We start from the raw sequence: 20,202 nt of genomic DNA, 5'->3' as shown, positions 1-20,202 counted from the left end.
ATACTGATCAACTTAATCTCAACCGTCGGATCATTTGAACTGGCCTCACATTGCAAACTCTTAATTTTCACCTGGACACAGAAGACAAACTCTTTTAAGTACATATTTTCCGCCAAAGATCTTGAGATTGTTTTGGGACGCATAACAAGACACAAACTCAGCCCTGAGTTTTCACTCATCCCAAAGATCCCATTTCTTCTTCCTTTCACTTTCATCACTTTTCACTATTTAATATCTTCAAAAGGCAACAACAAAAATAAAAAACGCTATCTTTCTCTCCTTTTTCCCAGCATCCAAACACCAACTTTTTCTTTCTTTCTCCATTCCTGGAAAATTTCCCAGGTATCTTTCTTCTCAATCTTGTTTCTTTCTCTTTCTCTTTCGAAGTTCTGTGATGTTTATCCGTTTTTATGTTATTGGGTACTTTTTGTTTGTTTGGTTGATGAGAAAAAGTGGGAAAAAAATGGAAATTTTGAAGTGGATATTGAACTGAGAGTCAGTGGTTCTGTAAATTTACTTTTGTTTTTTTATGTTTGATTTGTATGTTACTTTCTTTTCTGCGTTGTTATGTGAATTTTGATTACTGGGGGTATTTCTTTTGATGATTGGTTAAAAGAAAAGTTGTGATATTCATAAGCTTACTATGGAAAAAATCATGGTCTGTATTACTAAGCTAATAAAAATGGTGGGTTTTGATTGTTTTGTTGTGGTTGGTTTTGATTATTCAAAGGTGTTAATCTTGATTCAGCATAATGAGATTGTTGGTTTTTTAGTAAACCCAATAAACTCTCATTTGCATAATTCATGCTTTTTGATTCATAAAATTTTTTTCCTCTTTTCTGTTGAAATTATTGTGAAGTTATGTTGTTATTTGATCAGAGATAGGTTTAACTATTGGTATATTTTGTTTCAGGGACTCTGAAGCTGCTTTTATTCGAGTAGAATGGCATCTTCATCATCATTTTCTACATGCACACTGAATAGGGGCTCGTTTGCTACAAAAGCAATAAATTTCAATAAAGTGTTCAAGTGCAATTTCTCAAGTCTCCCTAATAGACTCCCTGTTAGTGCTAAGTTATCTGCTGACTTTACCTGTTCAAGGTTGTTAACCAGTGAGAAATCTCTGAAATTGGATCAAAGCCAAAGGCTTTCAAGGAATGGGATGCAGTGCTGTGCGTTGGAAGTCGAGGATGTACCTACATTTTTGGTGGGGAAGAAGTTTCAACTTGATGATGTGATTGAAGCTCAACAATTTGATAGAGATATTCTAAATGCTATATTTGAAGTTGCACGTGAGATGGAGAATATTGAGAAGAAATCGCCTGGAAGTCAAATTCTCAAAGGTTACCTGATGGCCACCCTTTTCTATGAGCCCTCAACTAGAACTAGACTTTCATTTGAGTCTGCCATGAAGCGGCTAGGTGGTGAAGTTCTGACAACCGAAAATGCACGAGAGTTTTCGTCAGCAGCAAAAGGAGAGACACTTGAAGGCAATTTTCTTTACCTTTTCGTTATGATTCTTAGAAGTGGTTCCATTCTGGTGCTCTTTTAATCAAGTAGCTTGATTTGCAGATACTATAAGAACGATTGAAGGGTACTCTGATATAATTGTGATGCGACACTTTGAAAGCGGTGCTGCTAGAAGAGCAGCAGCTACTGCAGGCATTCCTATTATCAATGCTGGTGATGGTCCTGGACAACATCCCACCCAGGTGTGTTCAGAGCTTTTGTTTAGTGTGGGAAACTTGTAATTTTATTATTTCACAAGATCTCCTTTAAATCCTTCAAACAGTGGTAAAACATATTATGACTGGGAAAGAATAGAATACTGAAAAAACAAATTTGTAGAAGAAAAACTAACAGTCCTTTAGTGTGTAACTTATGTGATTTCAGGATATTGTTTGTCTTGAGCATTATCTTTTTCTGGTACTTTGAAGTAAATTCTGTATTGGGCAGTTTCGACTTTGTTCTTGCTTAATGTAAATACATGATGTCTAAGCTATAGAAAAAATGAGCCATCACTCACTTCAACAACCCACCCTCTTTCATTCCCTCTCTTCTTGCATTTTATGACTTCCGTTTGTGACGTTAGTGATGTTCTGGTATGCTTCTTTAGATGTGACAGAAGGATATCTTTATCCCCAACAAGTTTCATGCACTCTTAGGTTCAAAGATTGTTTCTTTTTGATGTCGTATAGGCCCTTTTAGATGTCTACACCATAGAAAGAGAGATAGGAAAACTGGATGGCATCAGAGTTGGGCTTGTAGGAGATCTCGCCAATGGAAGAACAGTTCGTTCTCTTGCCTACTTGCTGGCAAAGTACCAAGATGTGAAGATCTACTTTGTCTCCCCTGATGTTGTTAAAATGAAGGTTAGTATTTGACAAACTCTGCTTATGAGCAATGCATGACCTGTATTTATGCTCAAACTTCAAATATAAAAGTTAGATTACCTTTCATTAGATTGCTGAATTAACCTGTTAGTTAGTGAATGGGAAGTCCCAATTACTTTCTCTCACTTGTAATTCCTGCTTTTTAAAGGATGACATTAAAGATTATTTGACATCATTGGGTGTGGAGTGGGAAGAAAGTGCTGACTTAATGGAAGTGGCCTCTAAGTGTGATGTGGTGTATCAAACTCGTATTCAACGAGAACGGTTCGGAGAGAGAATTGATCTTTACGAAGAAGCTCGAGGTAAGTATATAGTGGACAAGGAAGTGCTAAAGGTGATGCAGAAGCATGCTGTGGTCATGCATCCTCTCCCAAGGCTCGATGAGATCACCGTGGATGTTGATGCAGATCCAAGGGCTGCCTATTTTAGACAGGCAAAGAATGGTCTTTATATCCGGATGGCTCTTTTAAAACTATTACTTGTTGGGTGGTGACGGAAGTGCTATTTTTTCCCCTCCAAATTTTGCCATCTATTATCGCAGCTTGCTTGGTTCCTTCATGTGAATCTATGAACAACATTTGACAAGTAAAATGAAAAGTTTGGCTTGAATTTCCAAAGATTTTTTGTATTTTGGCTAGTTTCCAAATGTTAAGATCATAAAATGATCGGCTTTGTTGTTGCCATAGTTTGACATTCTGTTTGTTTGGATTAGCCTGGCTGGCATGACAATGAGGTTGAATATAGGCTGCATCTTGCTATTTAAATTTAAAAAGAAACAAAAAAAAAACCCATAAAATTTCAAATAAAATGTGAAAAAATAGGACTAAGTAATTCCATGGAACCAGCCTTGTAGGGATTTCTCCAGTTGCAGGCAGAAAGGAAATGAAGAGTCTTAATTTGCATGTAGAAGGTTCACTTGAATTTAATGAAGTGATGTACAGTCACTGAACATTTAAGAGATAATAACACAACCAAACTCTAATAACTGGCAAAATTGGCATTCAAATTTATGAGATAGGTAACAAAGGACCAAACATGTCGCAGGTATAACTTTGGTACTAATACATAGGGAAGTTGGGATCCACATCATGTGCCCACGATTCCAAGCCCCCCACAATATCCTTAGCTAAATCGAAACCCATCTTGTGGAGGCATTGCACAGCCCTTTGTGAATCATTACCTCTTCTGCAGATCACATACAGGTTAGCACCTGATACAGTGCCATTGTGCTCTTGCTCTTCCTTCAGTGCAGATGAAACTTCAGGCAACCTAGTCTCCAAGCTTGCAAGTGGAATGTTTAATGAATTAGGGATAGAAACAATCCTGTAGTGGTGTTCTGGTCGCACATCGACCAGAACGTGTGCTTCTCCATTGGTGATCCTCTCTTTGTACTCCTTACTGGTTATTCTAGAGTCTGCTGCAAGCAGGTTCAGCTTTGGGGGAGACTGCATGCAGTAGGATCTTCAAAGTTATTAAATTGTACTAGCACCAAATAACATGCTTTGTTAAGTGACAAAAGTTTTTGGTATCATCAGCTAATCCAAATTCATGCTTGGAATGAATATTTATAGGTAATTATAGAACTTCATGAAGCATGAAGGCAAAGTGAGACAACATAAGAAGAAAAGCCGAAACCTCAAAAATTTGACAAATAAAATACAAACTTCAGAGCAAAATTACCGTTGACAATGGAGATTGAGTGAACTTCTCATAATCAAAATCTTTGAAATACTGTTGGTTGAATGTTGTATTTTCTCCACAAACTTCACACTGCAATGACCTGCCCCTTATTTTCACCTAAGAAATAAGAATATTTGCTATCAGAAAAGAATATATATCCAGAATTACTATTGCAAAGAACAAATGGCACCAAAAGAGGAATCAATGGGCGGATCATGGATCATACAATACGAATTCGAGCTGACAATGCATCAAATAGAAGCATCCGCCCTGAAAGAGGTTCACCAACAGCACTTGCTATTTTAATGGCTTCTAGCGCTTGAAGACAGCCAATAATTCCAGGAACTGAAAATATGTAGATCAATAAGCATGGGAACTAAAAACATGCAAATTAATGAGGTAAAACCAACAACTATCTGAAAATAGAAAAGAATAGAGCAGGTTTACTGCCAGTAATTAATTTGACATAGAAGAAGTTTCTTTGAACCTCCTTTTCATCATTTGCAAGTATATTGCAGAATAATGGACTAATAGTTTAGAGATGGATTGGAAAATCGAAATGATATCTTAACATACCCACTCCTAGGACTCCACTATCTGAGCATCTTTGACAAGCAGTTGTAGGAGGTGGAGTTGGAAATAGGCATCGATAGCAAGGACCTCCTTTGTAATTGTAAACTGTCAGCTACACAAGAAATCAATGTAGTTATGCTTTGAAGTTTGAGCAAGATAGATGTTTCAAAAACACTTAACAGATGCAAACTTATACACTATAAATTACGGAGTATGACTTATATAGCTTACCTGCCCTTCCAGTCCTAGTGCAGCACCTGATACTAGAGGCTGCATGTAGACATGGAAGCAATTAATACTTGAGTCAATGAGTGTGCATGCACAAAAAAGAAATGCAGTGGCATTATCAACTGAAGAAGCTTACTACTTGGAGAAGCATATTAGCACTACAAATATTGAATGAATTGAGGACAAAGCACTCAAATCTTTACCTTTCCTAGCACAACACAGCAATCACTGATCATGTAACGACTAGGAGCATTGTCGGTTGCATCTATTATTATGTCATATCTATGAAATGTCAGCTGTCAGGGAAATCACCCCTCACATGAATTAACTAACAATAAAAGGACGAAAAAAAATTGAAAGAATAACATTTCTATGTCATCAAGGATACTGGCTCAAAATTTCCAAAGCGTTAGATGTGCGCAAAGCTTCTTTGTGTTCAACAATCTGTATAGTGGAGTTGATCCTGAAATTCGATGCTATATTAGATAAAAGCAAGCACACTAAATCACAGAAGAAATTACAAGAGACTACAAGTAACAAGCTTTATTCAACACTGCAACTTAATATTTAAGCTATTGTAACAGAACTGGATCCCATATTTGTAACATACGCGCAACAAGCAGCAGCAGCAGACTTCACTTTTGGCTGACCTATATATGCTTCAGTGTGAATAACCTGAAGTGCAGCAAATAAAATATAATAAAAAAAAGGGAGTAGCAGAATATTCATGGTCACAATTCAAGAAGGCAGGGAAGAAAACTAAGGAGGCATGATACATCAGAGCAAAAACATCGATCAATCAAAACAATTGAAGCTCAAAATTAATGGATAAATAAAACAGAGGGAGTACCTGCATGCAATTTAGCCCTTTAACTTAGCGTTACCATTCAATTTTAATAGATGAAAAAAATTAGAACTATAAAGTTTGAGGATCTAGGAAAATAAAGGACTAAAAATCTGCTGTGCGTACATTGAAATCGAATGATTCATGAGTACAACATGATTAGAACTTAACCGGATATTACTGATCCGGAACAGTGCCTTTACACCACAAATAATAACATGAGTAGCTACTTTCAACTGCAGAATCTACAACTTATACCTGCCTATGCATATTATTAAGCTCAACCATGTCATGATCGACAATACCCAAGCGACCTAGAAAATCAAAGAAAACGAACAACGAATTAATCCCATCTCGATCAGCCACCAAAAGAAGTAATGCAATCTCGGGTATGCCCCAAAAAATGCAGCATCTTATTCTTACCAACACCACAAGCTGCAAGATATAACAGAGCCGGCGAGCCCAACCCTCCAGCTCCAACGACCAATATTGAAGACTTCAAGAGATTTGATTGCGCTACAAACCACACAAAGAAACTAAATTAGTCAACAAATTAAACAAAAAAAAAAGAACAAAAATAACCCATAAATTTCTTCTCTTGCCCATAATGAAAAAGCCAATTTCTTTTCAAATAACCTTCTTTGAATACAGCTTAGCATAAAAGCATTCACTTTAACCAATTTCTCATACAAATTTATTGACTTTCTTCACTTCAATCACTTAATTAGCCATAATCAATCAAAACTTTACATAATTAAACAAAATTAACATAAAAATCTAAAAGAAAAAAAAAAGGCGCGAAATTGTTTCTTCTTTCATTTACCTTCGACTCCAAAAGAAGGGAGCAAAAGATGGCGGCTGTAACGGTAAACACTATCCGCCGACAATCCGTTTGCCAGGTTAGCATCGACGGCGGAGATTGGAGGACAAGAACCATTGCAAACGTCGTCGCTTTGATGCTGCTGGAGCTGAGCTTCGAGGACAGCAATCTTGTGTTCTATGCTGGCTTTCGTGTCCTTTAAGGCTTCGATTTCACGTCGGATTCTTGCCACGTCATCGCCGTTTGGTTCCATCTTTCGAGCTCCGACAACCCAAAGAACAGACAGAATCAAAAAGAACAAGAGGAACCCTAAACTGGAAGCAGCTTAGTTCCACTTCAACTACGTTTGACCGACCAAGGGTAGTTTTGTCAAGTTAAACTCGAATTTGAGTTCCACTGAAATAATAACATGCGGGCGGTTTCTCCTACACTCGGTTTAGCACCTATTCCTGGATCAATCTACAGCCTAGCAACATTGACTTTTGCATGCGCAGAATCTACATGGCAGACCCCTACACCACCACGTGCCATAGCTAAGCCCTGCCTAAAGAGACACGTTCACTCTCTTTGGCCACCTCTTTCACTCTCTGTTCATGTTCATGTGGATACAACAACAAAGTACACATGCAGTTCTGCTAAATCCTCTGTAGTATTACTTCCATTATTTTCTCCCTGGGGGAAGTTTCTTAAACATGGGTAAGGGTAGCAATCTCTTTCTCCTTTTCCAAGTCTTCAACCACTGCACGCATCTGCAATTTCATCAAGTTGATGTATTGAACTTTCTCTCCTTTTTTCTTTTGCTTGATATAGACCTAGCAATTTGCTTGATTTCATTTCTTTTCATTTTGTACTGGAACTGATGGACATGCAAGAGAATCAAGTGGTTTATCTTGTTTTAAGAGTAGAACTTGAGAGATAAATCTGCTTGTTCTATATGTAATGGTAGAGATGACAGTTTCTGTCATGGGGAATTCATAGCACTACAATCTGATCTTAGTAACACATATCTATCTCCATGACAAGATATATGTCAACTTGAATGTGTGAGTCCTGGACTATGTTGTTTGAGGCTTTAGCATATGGCAAACTCTCCTTTGTTTTCGCATCATCAGCTGGAACCATTTGCCCATGGCTGGTGTGGTTTCCTGTCAGGATTACCAACTACTTTATCTTGTTAACTATTAAATTAAGTGCCATACGGCCTATGGGCTAACTTTGTTATCCAAACTCGTCCCAAACCCAAACTTTAATACAGGGTAAAGTTATCTCAAACTCGTCTCAAACCTGAATCCGGTTACAGAGTATGTATCTAATTCTAGAAGTAATTGGGACAGATAGGCCTAGGATACTTAGTGAATACCCATTGTCATCCCTATTGGGAGCTAAAATTTAGATGCTATAACATCTTGTTAATGTTTTGTTTATGTACCATATGCCATATGCCATATCTAATTAAGTGCCAAAGGCCCTATGGGATAACAAATCTAATTAAGTGCCATATGCCCTATGGGCTAACTTTGTTATCCAAACTTGTCCCAACCCGAATTCGATTACAAAGTAAAGTTATCCGAACTCATCTCAAACCTGAACCTGGTTACATGGTATGTATCTAATTCTTGAAGTAATTGGAATAGATAGGCGATACTTGGTGAATACCCATTGTCATTATGAGCTCATATTTAGATGCTATAACATCTTGTTAATGTTTTGTTTATTTACCATTTTGTTGAAGCTGATGTCTCAACTTGATATATCAATCTCAGAGATATAGCCACCAAGCCAATAGTAAGGAAAACCACGAAGATTTTCTTCATTTAGCCCGGAACAATGACCCTGTAGCAGAGGAGAAAGCAGGAGCAGCAGAAGCCAAGTTCGAGAGAGTTTCCAAGCAGAAGGGTAGAGCAGAGGAGGAAGCGAAGTCCAGTGACCAAGGGGTCGCCAGCCAGACACTTGAGAAAATACATGATGGCGCTGCAGAGGCCCTCAGCAGTGATGACAAGGTTGATCCTGTTAAGAGTAGGTACAAGGAACATGTACCAAGGAATAACTACCATAAGACTGGTCACTTAAGTTAAAGCAGCTATATAGTAATATGATGGTTTTGTAACTTGTAAGAGTTTGTGGAGCATTTGAATAGGTGAAAAAATGTGTCTTTCAAAGTCTTCTTCAATGGGATCATGGGGCCAAGGAGGCAAATGAATAGAAAAACTAAAAAAATGATTAAATATTTGTTTTTTTTTAACTTTCACAAAAATTAAGAATTTTTTTTGATTATAATGTATTTTATATAAAATTGAATTTGTATAATATGTTTAATTAAAAAAGTATGGAAAATAGATTTATAATGAAAAAAATATGAGTATTAAGTGTTTAAAAATGAAAAATTATTTCATTTTGAGATATCTGAATAAAAAAAAGACAAAATTCAAGCAAAAGATTAAAAGAAAAAGAGAAAAAAACTTCCAATTATTTTTGTTTATGAAAATAATAAATGGGAAAAAATAATTGGACAATTTATTTTATATTTGATGTTGTTAATTAAATGAATATTCATTTGTTAAATAATGCTTATAATTAAAAAAAGAAAAAATGATTTAAAAAGAGAGGAAAATAGCTGAAAAAGAGAAGGCCTGAAATGGGCTGGGCCAATAAAATAAAATGAAAAGCTAAAGCTCGGTCCATAACCATGAAAATCCTCCTCTTTCCCCATTCTTCTAGGGTTCTACACTGTAACACACAGCTTCCCAACTGGGTTTTGAGCACATCCTCTTCATAAAGGTAACTCTTTTCCATTCATTTCTTCATCACTCCGCAACTTGGCACCTTAAATTTGAACTATTTTAGGAATTTTCAATTTTTTTCTTCTGTTTTTAACCGAAGTTATATGAGTTAGGAACTAAGCTGATTTTTTTTTTTGTTTATCAGTCATTGATTTTAAAGGTTGGGTGCGTATAATTATAGGTTTTGGGATCTGGGTTTTGTTTAATTTTCGTTTTTATTGTCTGTGCAATTCTGATCAGTTAGTACTTTGTCAAACTGAATTGATTGATTACTTTGTAAGTGTTTGAAGCTTTGGATTGCATATACCAAAAATTTTGGAATGTGATGATGTTGATCTCAATGGGGGTGTGAATTCTGAACTGTGGAGATCATATTAACATGCTTGTTGTTTTTGGTTGAACTTCTTGTCATTACAATTTTTTTTTTGTGTTGATGTTGGTTTGGTGCTCTGTAGGGAGCGTTTAGCATAGCGAGGAAGAAATGAGTGCTTTCAATAAGTTCAAAGCTAGTGTTCCCATTGCGTGGAGCCCTAACCTTTATATAACCCTTGTGAGGGGAATTCCGGGCACTAGGAGGCTTCATAGGCGCACCTTGGAGGCACTACGCCTGCGCAAATGTAACCGCACTGTCATGAGATGGAACACACCCACTGTCAGGGGAATGCTTCAGCAGGTATAAGACCCTTTGTTTGATTCCTTTTTCCTCTGTAAAGTGTTTGGTATACTTGAATAAGAGAAATACTGGTACATTAGTTTTAGCATTGTGCTGTTTAAAGTTTGGTTTTTGATTTGAAGTGCCTTATGACTAGGTGAAAAGATTGGTTGTGGTTGAGACAGAAGAAATGTTTAAGGCACGAAAACAGAACGAGGCCAACCACCAAGCTCTACGGCCCCCTATTGTCATTAGTCATCTCCCTGCTTCTGCGACTGACTCCTCTAAGTAGACTTAGAATTACTACAATGCTAGGTTTTCCACCTTTTTTTGGTAGGGATATGTTCCTGTTTCAAAAAATTAATGTGGTAGAAATGGTGAAGTATGTAATTTCAGTGTATCGAACTTGTTTGTTTTCATATGCAAGTGCTTTACTAATAATAAGTTATACTCCTTTTGTTTATAGATTCTTAACGCATAGATATTTGAAATTATGTGTTTATGTCTTGTTGTTTTGCATACTTACCAGTAAAGCTTTTGAGATTGGTTCAAGTCAAAGCAATACAATATCATCAGTGCTTGGCAGAGATTAAGCTTATGAATATTAGGTGATGAATTCTTTTACTCTTAGGCTCTTTGTGTTTTGTTCAAACACATTAATGACAAAAATGGCCATAACATTTTAACATCTTACCCTGAAAAGAGTTATTCGGTAGCATTGGTTTGCTGCAGCATGCTTATCTCCCTTGGTCGTAAACAGCCCAATCCGGTTACAGCATCTTCTATTTGATGCTGCTGATTTGTTTTTATGTCTTACACTTGGTGAATATTTACATGGCATCAGTACTTGGTTTACTTGAGGCGCTTTACTGTGGTACCTTTTTAACTTGATAACTAACTTTCATTTGTGCTGTTTGAGCTGTCTATATCTCCATCAATGGCTTTGGGCTTTGTCCTCGCTACACCATTATTATAGGCTGCAAGATCATGTCTGCTTCAGATCAGCCTTCCAGTGAAAAACGTTGTCTGTTGTTTTCCTGTTTGACATAAAAAGCCTGCATGCATGATAAGGTCAGTTCCTGACTTTATAGCAATGGTCCAAACTCTATCTAACAATTGTTTAAAAGCACAAACACACACCATAAAAGGCACGTGTGCCTTGCTCAAAATCAGAGTCAAGTCTTTGCTTGTGTTTCATTTATTAGGGACATTGAATCTTTGCTTGATTGTTGTCTGGTTTACCATTCTTGTGGCATAGTTGTAGCCGATGACATAGCAAATTTGGCTGTGAGAACATTGATGTTGAGCTTTTCAGTTTTGGAGTTTAGTTGCATCCTTGATTAAAGGAAACCAGCAGTAGGGATAAGATTGGTTGATTCATATGGTTCTATATATATATATATATAGAGAGAGAGAGAGAGAGAGAGAGAGAAGACACTCCAATGGCTTTGTTGACTTATGGTACTTTTTGACAATGAATATGGGCCACAAAAATTGACAAACTATGTTGGTCGGTGCAGAGCTAACGAGATACATCCAAATCCATGGATAATCAACATTATATTTGATTTGCATTTGACTCAACGATTGATGCATGTGCAATTAGGTTCGAGTCTTTCCCGTTATAAGTTTCGGTTGTGATAAGACTGAGTAAAGTTCAATGCTTTCACTTCAAATAAAGAAAAAAGGGGTCTATTTTTGCCTTAGCACAAACATTTCAAACATAGTTTCACATGGAAAAAGGTGCTTCAATGAGGAAATTGGAACCTTTATTCAGCTTGATAAATAAATCAATTCTCTTTTTCATTCTGTTTAAACTTCTTTTTGTTCTTCTTTTTCTGTTTGTATAAGAATGTGAGAACTAAGAACCTCACTTTTGGGCCTAGCTTGAAGCAACAAAAGAAAAGTCAAAATCTCTGTCCTCTTCCAGGCCATGCATTTTAGCCAAAACCCCAACCAGGCTTGCAGTGTTATAGGTGCAGGCCTCTGTCTGCATGAAATTCTTCCTATCATCACTGAACTGATCCATCTTATCTGGCCCACCAACCAGGGCCCCGACAACAACATTAGGATTTGGATCATCTCTCTGAAACCAATCATCATACCCCTGAGTGCACCCAATAAAGCCCTTGTTCTCTCTGTAAGATTCGATGGACCCCCCTCTGTGGTGCATCCTTTGAGGGTACCTCAAACCATACCCAACCAAGTAGCTCATGGCCATAGGATTAGCTCCCAAGATGTAATCAACCTGAGATTTAGCAAATGCAAAGACTTCTTCCGGACCCACCTCGCCAACATCGCATCTCAGCCGCTGATTCGAGGCTCGGAGATGATCAGAGTAGACACTGAGAAGGAATGCTGCATTGGACACATATTGCATGTTGTTCCACTGGCGGGTGTACAGTAAACCTCTTGGGGTGCGCTCCACATTATCAGTCACATTGCTGTTCTTGTTAAGGCAAGCACAGATATAATATTCAGCCTTTGAACGATACTGTTCCAATACATCCTTGTGCTTCATCGTCCTATGCCTCTCTTCCATCAGCAACTGCGGCAACATTACATTTGACATTGGAACAGTGAGTGTTAGCAATTTTAGCATTGAACCCAATGTTATAACAATTCTTTTAAATCAAAACGTGAAAATTTTATATTTGTACACGAAAAGTTTATGTGTTTATGTGTATGTACACGTACAGGTGTAGATAGTTACCATAGAAGCAATGATCTGAAGACCAGCAAACTTGACATCCCAGCTAAACTCAGTAATTGCCCAAGTGATCCCACCAAATTCATCTGCCATCTCCAAAGCATACCTCAAATAATCCTCCTTGTCAGTGGCCTTGTATAGCCACAAAGCTGCCCACAACAGCTCATCTTTGAACCCACTCACCGACGGATAGTATCCTTTCACCACCTTAACACTACTTTCATCATACTTCCCTCTAAACTTGTCTCCAAACTCAAACAACTGTCCCAAATTCAAGAAAAAAAGAAAGAAAAAAGAAGACCCTTTTTTTAGTTCATTCAAATATATTAATTAAAGCAAGAAATTAATTGAAATGAGGGATTAGTTAAAACCCTTCCTTTAATTTTGGTTATGGTAACCAAAGCATAGTGGTTTTGGTGAATAGTGCAAACCTGTACTTGGCAACTTGATTAAAACTTAGCTTACCTGTTGTGCATGTTGCAACAGTAGGTGAGAGTAATGTGGGTTTGTTTTCCTAAACACAATGGAGGCTGACGCCATTGCCGCCGCCGTCTCACCGGCGATGTCCGACCCTGGGTTGTTTTCATCCACCTTGTAGGCTTGCCGGGAAGTTGTCATGTCCTCCGGCCGCTGCCAACAGTAATGATCAGTGTCACCATCGCCAACCTATAGTTAACATCATGGAATTACATCAATGGCCAACAGTAATTGACAAACTTGCATTTGCAAGGGAAGTGTGTGCAAAGAGTACTTGGTTCTTATTATTACCTCAGCCCACAAGACATTTGGGCGCGTGTGAGCTTTGATGAAATAATCGGTTCCCCATTTTATTGCCTCAAGCGCGTGACTATACTCTCCGGCTCCCGCGATTTCATCTCCATATTCGATGACACCCCATGACAGCATTGTGATGGTGAATGCCATCGGCAGGCCGAACTTCACATTGTCTCCGGCGTCGTAGTACCCTCCCACCAAGTCCACCTTTTCATACACAACAAGATACCTTATACATTGCAATCATGTCTCAACGTAAAACAATAGCTCTACTTGCTAACATGGCGAAATCCAACCATTTTTCATACGGAAAAAATGAAAAATTTGATGCTAAAGAAACATTGGGTTCTTAGTCTACATGGAGGTGGTGGTGACAATGGGATCCTTACCCCTTGTTCTAGGCCGTCGGTGAGGCCAGAATGGTGGCGCCAGGTGACTCTTTGATTGTAGGGTAACCGGCCGGAGCGTTGGGATTCAAAGTAGAGGAGGCTTTGAGAGAGGGCTTTGCCATAGTCGAAAGCTTGACTTGAAGGTACAATGGCCAAGAAAGAGATCAAAAGAGAAGTGCACCATTGTTGAGGGAACTTGTGTTGACTTAGACTTGAGTTGTGTTGCCTTTTCTCCTCCATTTTCTTGGCCAGATTATTCTCTCCTTCTTCCCCTTCCCTCCCTTCCCTTCCTTCCTCTCTTCTGCCTTTGTCCCTCTCTCATGTTTCTCTCCTCACATATTACTTTTATAAATGTTCCATGTCATGACTTCATGCATTTATTAAGAACATGTTATGTTTACTATTATTAGATTATTTATTTAAATGTGAACTTAAGCTTCAGATCCTTTAAAGGTAGGCTTAGTGCATGTCTGTCCTTATTTATTAAGATTCTTGTTAGGATGATTTCAAAACAAAAGGAATAGAGGTGGCATTAATGGGTATTTAATTTTTGGGCATTTGGATTTATCTGACTGATTATGTAAGGTTTAAAAATTTTACATTCAAATTTGAAACGAATTTGAATATGAAATTAACAATTCGTTTAAAGTTCGAGTGAGATACAAATATATAAGCTCTTTGATAATTTTTGGATAGCAATTCTTGCATTGTGTAGCACTTTCACTTGGAAATCATTGAAACTACACCCATCAAACTACATAGCATATACTATATTCCAAATAGGTACATGGCAGAAAAAGAAATGGAAGTAGTTTGGGAAGAAGAAGGAAAAGGAAAGAAAGAATTGGACGAGAGTGAGAAATGAAGGCTGATTAGAATCCAAGTAAACGATAAGAAAAGGCCCAAAAAGCAGTGAAGAAGGCTACACTGCCATAAAACCCAAATGCCTAGCCCATGAAACAAGTTGAGAACTTGGTTCCATACTCCATAACAAAGAAATTCTCAAAAAATAGATAATATGGCCAAGAATTTTGTCCTCCATTTTGGGCTAACAAAAGGTCGAATGGCTGGTTTGGGCACTTTCTATGGCAGCCAATCTATCTGTGTGTGCTCTCCCTTTGCATTCCATTTTCTTCTTTCCATTTGTTTCGATCTCTTGATAACAGTTGACATTGCTTTTCACAGAGCAATCAAGTCCAAGTCAAGTTAGGAGAGGGTCAGAGGGTTCAACCCCAAGAGGATCAAACCACATCAAAAATGTCGAGCACTCGTTTCTTACATGACAGCTTAGTTCCTCCAAATCATAGTACACTGTTCGGTCGCTTGTAAATTGATGCCACCTACACTCAAAAGTGCCACCAGAACGATACACTAGGCACCATGCACCCGGATTAAAAGAATCAACAGATGTCACTTCTCTTTCACGTTCAATAGCCTCTTTAACATCTGTGGGGAACAAATATTCTGAATCCTCGTATGTAGTCTATTATTGTCGCCACCAATGCATGAGGAGAAGATAATGCAATTTCATAACACCCAAAACAAGCATGAATGCGAAGAAGAACTAATTCTCCAAGCTTGAAAGTATATGAAACGAGTCTAGAGAAAGTGTAAAAGTCAGAACCAAGGCCTTGTATATGAGCAATATGGATGTAGTTGTGATGAACAGCATCGAATGCGTTAAGTTGTCCATTAGAATGCAAATAGTACAATATTCCCTTAGCAAAGACTGCATTGATAATCGGCCCCTTCACGCCCACCTCCATAGTTAGTCCAATTAGATTCTCCTTTTCTGCACAGATCAATCCCAACATGTAAGCGCTTGACACAATGTGCGATGAAAACCATGCAATCTGGTGATGTAGGTGGAGCAGATATGTCAAACAGAGGGCTAAGTAACTTGGTTACGTCCATGAAGGGAAGCACAATTTTGGCCTTGGAGAAGAATTATTGCCTTGATCAGAACCAAAAAGAAGCAGCTACCCGTACTTGGACAACAGGATTCGTGTTTCGGCATAGTTCTGGCATGTGGATCCTGTAAGCAAGGCTAGAAGAAAGGTTCGCCAACAAGCCTGCTGTGTGGAATACCGGGCATGCAGACCCAATGAAACATCCCTAGTACTGGCTCTGTCTTCAAGACCACAAACCATGGAAGCTCTCTTTCTGGATGTTGTTGTGATGTAGTAGAAGAAGCACAACTGGAGAAGGCCAGACGCCAACACTTGGAAACAGCACGGAATTGGATGTAATCAAGGACTGATAAATACCTCAATATAATTGTCAGAACATCTTCCGGGAGACGGCAAAGACAGTAGGGTTTCTTCTCTTCAGTTTTAATTATTTCCTCAGCCTCCATCTTGGGTGACATTCGAGTTTTCTCCTGAGATTAGCCATAAAGAAACGAACAAGAAAACATATATATATATGTTTTTGCTTAGAATATCAAGCATTCCTCTTCCTACAGGTTGCCCAAACAGATGAACAGGTAGCTAGGTTGGCAATCTTTTTCTCTTTAAAACAAGAATTCATTATATTATAAATAATTACATGTGTTTCATTTCTTGTTAGAATGATTTCAAAGACAAAGACAGAACTGCATATAAGAAAATCAGAGATTCCAGCTCAAGTTGGGGGAAGGTTGAACCCAAACAGGTTCGACCCACATCACAAATGTCGAGCAATCATGGTTGTAATGGCAACTTGTTCCATGCAAACGATACAGCGCTGTGCGTTTGTTTGTAAACCAATGCCACCGGAACTCTATAGCATCATCATCATCTGCATCAAGCCCGGCACACCATGCATCCACATTGAAAGAATCAACTGAGACCAGACCCTTTTCCTGAACAATTGCTTCCTTTACATCTGTGCGGAACAAGTACTCACAATCCTGGTAGTTCAGCTTTCCATCAGCTTGGCAAACTATTTCTTTAGCCACCAATGGTTCGGAATAATACACTAATGGAACTTCGAAACACCGCAGGCCATGAACGCGAAGAAAAATTTGTTCCCCACGACTGACAGGATACGAAACGAATGTAAAATGACCAGGAGAGTAGTCTTTTATGTCAAGAAGATTGTAGCAAAGGTGAGCAGGATCATATGCAACCAGATCTCCAAGTGCATGTAAGCAATACCATATTCCCTTGGCGAAGACTACATTAAGAGCCGGACCATTGTGCCCAGCAGTGACGCAGTTCCAAGCAGAATCTCCTCGGCTGCACAGATGAATGTAATCTTGATTGGGTTCCACATAACTTATGATGAAAACCATGCAATCTGGAGATGTCGGTGGAGCAGATATGGCAAAAACAGGGTTACGTAACATTGATACATCCAAAAAGGGGAGTAGAATCTTTGCCCTGGAGAAGGGATTGAAGAAGTAAAGTTCTGAAGAATCGATCCCTCCAGACCTAAAAAGCAGCAACCATCCGTATTTAGACAACAGGATTCTTGTTCCGCATAGTTCTGGCATGTTGGTTCTGTAAATACGCCTGGACGAAGAAGAAGAACACAAACTCCCCAACATGCCTGTCGTGTGTAATACCGGGCGGTGGTAATCAGACATTATTGACTTGTCTACTGAATGTTCTCTCTTCAAGACCAGAAAACATGGAAGCTCCCTTCCTGGTTTTTCTTGTGATAAAACAGCAGCAAACTTGGAGAAAGCTAAACGCCAACACTTGCAAACAGCACGAAAGTTGATGTAATCGAGAACTGATAAGTAACTCAATATAATTCTCAAGAGATCATCAGGGAGATTGCAAAGGCAATATGATTCCTCCTTCTCTTCCCCTTCGTTTTTATTCATAGCTTCCATCTTCTGTTCAATACCTGTTCATGATAACGATTAGTTTCCCCCATTGAGAATAGCCATTTAGCATCAACACATTAACATGAAAGAGAATTAAGGAAGAACGAGAATTACCCAATGCAGAAACCACCATGTTCATTGGCTTTTCCGAGGAGGGTTTTTCTTCAATAAATTCCAAAGAAAAAGCTTGTTCCTTAAAAACCATGAAGTCCTAATCCAAAGAAGAAAAGGAAAACCTATTAATATAGTGGGAGAAGAAAATTAGAGGAATATTCATCATAGAATTTTAAATAACCGTGAATTACTAATCCCAATAGAATTCTTAATATATAATTTCGAGATAATTAATTTTTTATGGTAAAATTCAATGAGAAAATCAATAACATGTTAATAATTAATTAAAAATAATAATTATACACAATTTTATCAATATTTATTGAACCATGAAAATTTTGTGGTATTTTTGTAATAAAGATACATATTTAAATAAAGTATTAAAGTTTATTCAATATCTTGTATACTTGATTTTTTTTTTAAGTAGACGATTGAGAATATATAATTTATAGTTTATGTTACAGAATATATTAAATTAAAATTTTCATTCTAATGTTATAGGAAGAGCAATGGAAAACATTAGAATGAATAAAAAAGTACCATTCAAACGTCTAACTGCCATGGAAATGCAACTTCTGTAATCCAAAATTGTTAGCATTGCCTACCCTTTTATACATACTATCTGCAATGTGATCCTCTACCATGAGATAATTTCCGAGAGCCAGGATTACCCAGAGAAACCAAAAATGGGTAGACTTGTTGCTCTCTTGGAGGTGAAGAAGAAGGAGGAAGCTGGACTTGAAGGTACAATGGCCAAGAAAGAGATCAAAAAAGAAGTGCAACCATTGTTGAAGGAACTTGTGTTGACTCACACTTGAGTTGTGTTGCATTTTCCGCTCCATTTTCCTGGCCAAATTATTCTCTCCTTCTTCCCCCTCCCTCCCTTCCCTTCCTTCCTCTCTTCTTTCTTTGTCCCTCTCTCGTATTTCTCTCCTCACGTATACATATATTAGCATTTGATGTTGTGCCTCGATTTGATTTGCTGGTTTTGTTTCACTTGCCAAAATGGGCTTCTACTTTTCTAAATGTTCCATGTCATGACTTAATGCATTTATTAAGAATAAATTATGTTTACTATTATTAGATTATTTATTCACATATGAACTTAAGCTTGAGATTAATTCTTAAAGCTATAAGTTGGGTAATTAATTAATTATGTTAGCTAACTGAAAATGTCATGGTTTTGGTTTTTAATTATGGAAAATTGAATATTTCTTCTCTGAAATACATTTTATATGGATATCTTTTAAATTTTTAAGATCGACATTCAACTTAAAACCAAAAAACCAATTGATAATAAGCACGGCCGAACTCTGCAAAAGCATGTGACAGGTGGTTTAGGAGGTTGTAAACATGCTTTTATGTCCATGGAATTATAATGATGCACTCAGCCCCAGGTTTAGCCTATGAAAGACCCTGTTCACCAGGAAAAGAAGCCCCTTTTTTAATCTTTCAATTTACTTATTATTTTATGTATGAGGGAAACAGCTTGCTTCACGCCCTTACACACCTTGCTTGATACATAAAATAGTGTAAGAAAAACATGAACAACTAACCACCTTTTCCTAGATATATAAATATTGACAGCTTCCTACTGACTTTTGTGTATCTGCATGATGAACCGACTAGCCAATGCTTTTATTGCTATCCTGCTGCCACTTTTGGTGGTAGAAGCTGATGCAAAACCGAAATGGGTGCAACAAAATTCAACTGCGGGTGGCTCATCACCTTGGCTGATGAGGAATGTAGCGAACCCAAGGCCGAGACCAGGTGGGTGCAGGTTTAGGCCATGGGTGTGTGAGCAGGGAAAACATCCAGCCACAGCTCGGATGCGATGTTGCAGGGACCAATGTGTTGATGTTGCCAGTGATGTTGCTCACTGCGGCTTGTGTGGGATTAGATGTCCCTTTACTCGGCAATGCTGCAGGGGGATCTGCACCAATACCAACCTTAGTCCCTTTAACTGCGGTAGATGTGGTAACAGATGCCCTTGGAGAGTCCGATGCCTGTATGGGATGTGTGGCTATGCAGAGCCTCCACCACCACGGCCACCACCACGGCCACCGCCACGACCATTCCCTCCTCACCCGCCTCATCCTCCTCATCCACCTCACCCTCCTTGTCCTGAGAGACCAACCCGGGCATCACCCTGATAGACCTCCCTAGTATTTTCCCTCCAGGTGTACCTAAGCCCCCAGAGGGTGATGAGCCACCAATAATAAGTTGAAGTCCAGTTGAATGTTCTGGTTACATATAGGTTGCGTCCCCTTAAACTAAAAGTCTTTGTATTAGTAGGATTCCCTGGGTTTGCATCTCTTTCATTAATGTTTTGAATTATTGTCAACAGTCCATAAATAATGTTGGGGACTAATCAAAGAATTGTTCTTCCAAGATAGCAATCTACAGTAAGCAGTTAAAATTTATTTTTTGA

The 20,202-nt window shown here is 38.2% G+C and overlaps 6 protein-coding genes across 6 annotated transcripts; 3 read left to right on the top strand and 3 right to left on the bottom strand.

The window, feature by feature from the left end:
* Positions 1-130: 130 nt before the first annotated feature.
* On the top strand, positions 131-3,010 carry PYRB (PYRIMIDINE B). Its single transcript, XM_007020664.3, has 5 exons — positions 131-342; positions 914-1,490; positions 1,573-1,712; positions 2,199-2,372; positions 2,542-3,010. The coding sequence occupies exons 2-5, from the start codon at positions 944-946 to the stop codon at positions 2,884-2,886; spliced, it is 1,206 nt and encodes a 401-aa protein (XP_007020726.3). The 5' UTR covers positions 131-342; positions 914-943; the 3' UTR covers positions 2,887-3,010.
* Positions 3,011-3,289: 279 nt separating this feature from the next.
* CNX5 (co-factor for nitrate, reductase and xanthine dehydrogenase 5) lies at positions 3,290-6,891 on the bottom strand. Its single transcript, XM_007020663.3, has 11 exons — positions 6,542-6,891; positions 6,142-6,234; positions 5,977-6,032; positions 5,485-5,549; positions 5,263-5,337; positions 5,078-5,156; positions 4,878-4,916; positions 4,650-4,758; positions 4,300-4,418; positions 4,074-4,190; positions 3,290-3,838 (listed from the first exon to the last, which is right to left on the bottom strand). The coding sequence occupies exons 1-11, from the start codon at positions 6,789-6,791 to the stop codon at positions 3,452-3,454; spliced, it is 1,389 nt and encodes a 462-aa protein (XP_007020725.3). The 5' UTR covers positions 6,792-6,891; the 3' UTR covers positions 3,290-3,451.
* Positions 6,892-9,180: 2,289 nt separating this feature from the next.
* On the top strand, positions 9,181-10,435 carry LOC18593442 (ribosomal protein L30 family protein). The gene is made up of 3 exons (XM_007020660.3): positions 9,181-9,316; positions 9,774-9,991; positions 10,128-10,435. The coding sequence occupies exons 2-3, from the start codon at positions 9,800-9,802 to the stop codon at positions 10,260-10,262; spliced, it is 327 nt and encodes a 108-aa protein (XP_007020722.1). The 5' UTR covers positions 9,181-9,316; positions 9,774-9,799; the 3' UTR covers positions 10,263-10,435.
* Positions 10,436-11,774: 1,339 nt separating this feature from the next.
* On the bottom strand, positions 11,775-14,089 carry LOC18593441 (endoglucanase 11-like). Its single transcript, XM_007020659.3, has 5 exons — positions 13,844-14,089; positions 13,449-13,661; positions 13,146-13,346; positions 12,684-12,941; positions 11,775-12,518 (listed from the first exon to the last, which is right to left on the bottom strand). Exons 1-5 carry the CDS (start codon positions 14,081-14,083, stop codon positions 11,853-11,855), a joined length of 1,578 nt encoding a protein of 525 aa, XP_007020721.3. The 5' UTR covers positions 14,084-14,089; the 3' UTR covers positions 11,775-11,852.
* A 2,362-nt stretch (positions 14,090-16,451) lies between these two features.
* LOC148761400 (F-box/kelch-repeat protein At1g57790-like) lies at positions 16,452-17,663 on the bottom strand. Its single transcript, XM_088808202.1, has one exon. The coding sequence runs from the start codon at positions 17,661-17,663 to the stop codon at positions 16,452-16,454; it is 1,212 nt and encodes a 403-aa protein (XP_088664328.1).
* Positions 17,664-19,382: 1,719 nt separating this feature from the next.
* Positions 19,383-20,177, top strand: LOC18593438 (uncharacterized). Its single transcript, XM_018124165.2, has one exon. It carries the CDS (start codon positions 19,385-19,387, stop codon positions 19,922-19,924), a length of 540 nt encoding a protein of 179 aa, XP_017979654.2. The 5' UTR covers positions 19,383-19,384; the 3' UTR covers positions 19,925-20,177.
* The last annotated feature ends 25 nt before the right edge of the window (positions 20,178-20,202 follow it).

This window comes from Theobroma cacao, chromosome 7, assembly GCF_053813885.1.
Source record: "Theobroma cacao isolate CCN51 chromosome 7, ASM5381388v1, whole genome shotgun sequence".
Taxonomy (NCBI): Eukaryota; Viridiplantae; Streptophyta; class Magnoliopsida; order Malvales; family Malvaceae; genus Theobroma; species Theobroma cacao.
The sequence above is the reverse complement of the archived record's forward strand: the minus strand, read 5'-3'. Positions and strand labels throughout refer to the sequence as shown.